This window comes from Sinocyclocheilus anshuiensis, unplaced genomic scaffold, assembly GCF_001515605.1.
Source record: "Sinocyclocheilus anshuiensis isolate Anshui unplaced genomic scaffold, SAMN03320099.WGS_v1.1 scaffold1079, whole genome shotgun sequence".
Lineage (NCBI taxonomy): Eukaryota > Metazoa > Chordata > Actinopteri > Cypriniformes > Cyprinidae > Sinocyclocheilus > Sinocyclocheilus anshuiensis.
Window position 1 is genome coordinate 1,692,313 of NW_015548207.1, and position 3,784 is coordinate 1,696,096.

Consider the following 3,784-nt stretch of genomic DNA (forward strand, 5'->3'; position numbering starts at 1 on the left):
CCGAATACCTCAAGCGTGTGACGGAAATGTTACGCCCCTTACCATACTGTGATGCCGTGTCCCGGAGCGACAAGACAAAACCAATAAAACCCATTACAAACGAGGCATTTGTTGCATCCAGTGGGGATATAATTACTGATTATAATGATTAAACTGTCTTTTTACGCGTTGCGTTGCATCTCGCCGCGTAAACATAAAACCATGTCTGCATTTGTGATCGGAGAAATGGCAAACAACAAGCGCTACTCTACACTGCTCAAAACTCGTGTTTGAATCATCAGTGGCAAATCCTTTAAATATGAAAACGTACTTACAGGCTGTGAGTCAGATTTATTTGTCAGCATCATAGACTGTAGAGGGTCAGCATGCGCGCCAAAGGGGAAACAGGGGAACTGCATTCACCGGAAAACCGGCATTGTAGGCTACTCTCCCAGGAAACAGTCCTCGTCCTCCATAAAATGTGCTGCACACATCTGAATATTTGATTTGAACTGTTCTAGAACAGTGTTGTAAATACAACTTAAAGGAAAACTTGAAATTGCATCATATGACCCCTTTAAGTTTTTGTAATATTTTTTTGTGTGTTCTTGTCATTTTTATTAGTTTTTGTTTACATTTTGTTTGAATATTTCTATATAGTTTTTTGTAGTTTTTTTTTATTTTAGTTTTAGTTATGGTACATCAAGTTAAATGAAAATGAGAAATGTTGCATTCAAAATAAAATTGGTTTAAGAAAATAAAATAATGAAATAAAATAAAATAAATGTTTTTTATATTTTATTTTATTTCAGTTAACATTTATTTTATTTCAATTAACTTTTTTTTTTTATTTTTAGTTAAGTATAATAGTCCTGCTAAATAAAACTGAGAAGTGTTGCTTCGGCAATTACCTTAAAAAAAAAAATGTTATTTTTTTTTGCCTATTATGTCACAGCAGCTAAGAACTGTACACATTCTTGTGCAGGTGGGCAATTTTGAATAAACAAGACCGCGTGCCAAGCTCCACCTACAAAAATGGGTCTGTTTCTGCTGGCCAAAATGTCTTTGCCCTTTCCCTCTCATTCAAACCTGTCTTTTCTCCAAAACAATAGAGGCTAAAAAGGCCCAAGGTACCCGTGATTGTCCTGGCTCCCATGGTCTGTCCCTTTCAAAACGCTTTTCATGAAAATTGCTTTGACTTGGCCGCACGACATTATCCGTAGCTTCATGCATCACCAGCTCCTCGCCCACTCAAAAATTTACATTATATCCCTTTTGACAAAAACTCCAATGAAGCCCATTCACACTGTTATGAGACATCGGCTCATCTGTCCAGCTAATCTGTTCCGATTATCTTCCACCTGTCATAACAGCATATCGCATCCCTTCACCTCAACTTGCATTGAAAAAAATATTTAGACAAGCAATGCAAAGCCAATATTTGCTCTATCATGCAAATGCAGAGCTGAAAACTGTCTGTCGCTGATGCAAAGAGTAGCATTTCTGTATCAGTGTGGAGACCGTTGTCCAATTACTGCACTATAGAAATCTGTCCAAAATACTGGCAGATACCCTGCAAATGAACGTTTTCCCCATGTCATGGGGTGATATGTTGTAGGACACATGGCATGACAATGCCTAATTGCTTTGGTTTCAAAATACAGAACTAATTCAAAGAACAATAACAGCTCATTTTAGAAGAATCAAAACTTTCTACCTAATTATAATCTGTAGTACATAATATATTTTCCCCACATTTTTACACCATTCATTAGGGGTTAACCTCTTTTTATATTAAACATCTAACACTTTTAACAAATTAATCTTCAAAGCAAATTTTAACTATTATAGCTGTGATGTTACATCAAAACCACCAAAATTTATGAACTTTGACCATTACCTTTTCAGTATGACTGTCCTCTTTATGCCATTAATATATTTTGTTTAGTTTTGTTTTTTAATTACGACAGCATAAATTTCATTTGTTAAACTAAAATTACTGACTTATTTTTAATAATTGAAATAAAGTTGAATAAAACAAACAAATTATTTATATATTATATAAATAATACTAAAATAACACTTGTGCTGTATATTACAGTAAAAAATAAAATAAAATACACTTTCCTTAATGATTTAATGATTCATGTAATTGAAATAAAGCTGGAATGAAATAAAATGTAAATATTAGATGAAAAATGCTGCCTTGGTAACTAACTGAATTAAATGTTTAAATTGAAGTTTAAAAAAGTTACTAAAGCTAAAACTGAAATAAAAAGGAATTTTAAAAATAAATATTAAAAACAAACAACAACAAAATTAAAGCACATAAAATTACTAGAACAAACTTTAATTTTAAAAGAAAATGGCAAACAAAAATAAAAGCTAATTAAAAAAAATTAATAAACAAATAATATTAAATAAATAATATTAAAATAACACCATGTATCTGTAAAAAAATATTAAAATGCAGTTTCCTTTGTGATTTAACAATGCATGTATATAAAGAAAAGGTAAAATAAAATATAAATGTTAGCTGAAAAACGTTTTCACTAAACTAAAAAAGTGTTTAAGCTAAAATATTACAATTATTAAAACTAAAGCTAAAATACAAATAAATATCAAAAACTAATAACAATGACTAAAGCCATAAAATTACTAAAAATAAAATGAAAACTGAAATACATTTTCATGTGTGAATTAATAATATTAATTCATAATATAAAATCATAAATTATTTAATTATAAATGTTTATTTTTGTTTTTGTGCTTTTTCTTTTATAATCAAAGAAAAAGTGCACTTACCGGCATGATAGTCCAGACCCACGGCGAACAGAGTGCCAGTTAGCGGCATCAAAACTTCCGAGTTATCACTGGGATCAAGAGACAGTCCTCTTATACCTTCATTAATGGAGTACATCAGGAAAGACTGAAGACCTAGCAAAGAAAAAAATAAAACCAACCCCTGTCCAGGTCAATATGCTCTTGAAATAATAATAATAATACCGGAAGGCTAATTACGTCCGTATGCAGAGGTCAAAACTAACGGTCATACCTTCACATGTGGAGTGGTCCGGACGAAGGTTGTAGCCCGTAGTACAAGAACACGTCCGAGTTGTTTCAGAAGTGGGAAGGCAAAGCTGGGAACATCCGCCGTTGTTCGGTACACAAGGATTGCGACCTGCGAAGAGAATTCAAGAATCTGTGAAGGTGAACAGGTGTATCTAATGCTAATCTGTCAAACTAGCTTGGGGACTAGCTTGTGTACCATCTTAAACCAATTTCAAGAACATCACAAACAAAAAGAAGTGAAAGGGGAAAAAAATGGTGGCGCTTTGACTTTGTTCCTTGGACACCTCGACAGAAACACCCCAGTTCATTTGAAGTGGCGTAATGAGACGGGCCTTCGCTCCCATGAGGTCCATGTCAGAGAGATAAATGTGGGAGCTAATTGGTATGAGGAGATTTGAGAAGGTAGCAAAAAGATTTACCTTTAAGAGTCCCTAATTGCCTTTTTTTGTATCCTAATAGAGCGTTTAGAGATCAAGCACTCCTCTGCTAATAGACCTGTCAGTGATATGAATGTCTCTCTCCATAATTCATTAAGAGGAAAGGGCTTTGACAATGTGTGGCCGTAGAAACATAACCATTATGAAATATAACCACTGTCCGAGTCATGTGCAACCTCACCTTGAAGAAATGACAAAGATCTTTATTTATTTATTTATTTACTTACTTATTTTTATTAATTATTATTAGTGCTTCCAAGCCAGGTAGTATATGAAATCATATAAAAAATAAAAAA

At 33.0% G+C, this 3,784-nt stretch overlaps 1 protein-coding gene across 1 annotated transcript in view; it reads right to left on the minus strand.

The window, feature by feature from the left end:
- Positions 1 to 3,784, minus strand: part of LOC107653541 (low-density lipoprotein receptor-related protein 1B-like) — a 302,414-nt gene that overhangs the window by 119,775 nt on the left and 178,855 nt on the right. The window contains exons 32-33 of the mRNA XM_016440286.1: positions 3,035 to 3,160; positions 2,785 to 2,916 (exon numbers count right to left, since the gene is read on the minus strand). Coding sequence (XP_016295772.1) covers positions 2,785 to 2,916; positions 3,035 to 3,160 — 258 coding nt within the window. The remainder of the gene's footprint in view (positions 1 to 2,784; positions 2,917 to 3,034; positions 3,161 to 3,784) is intronic.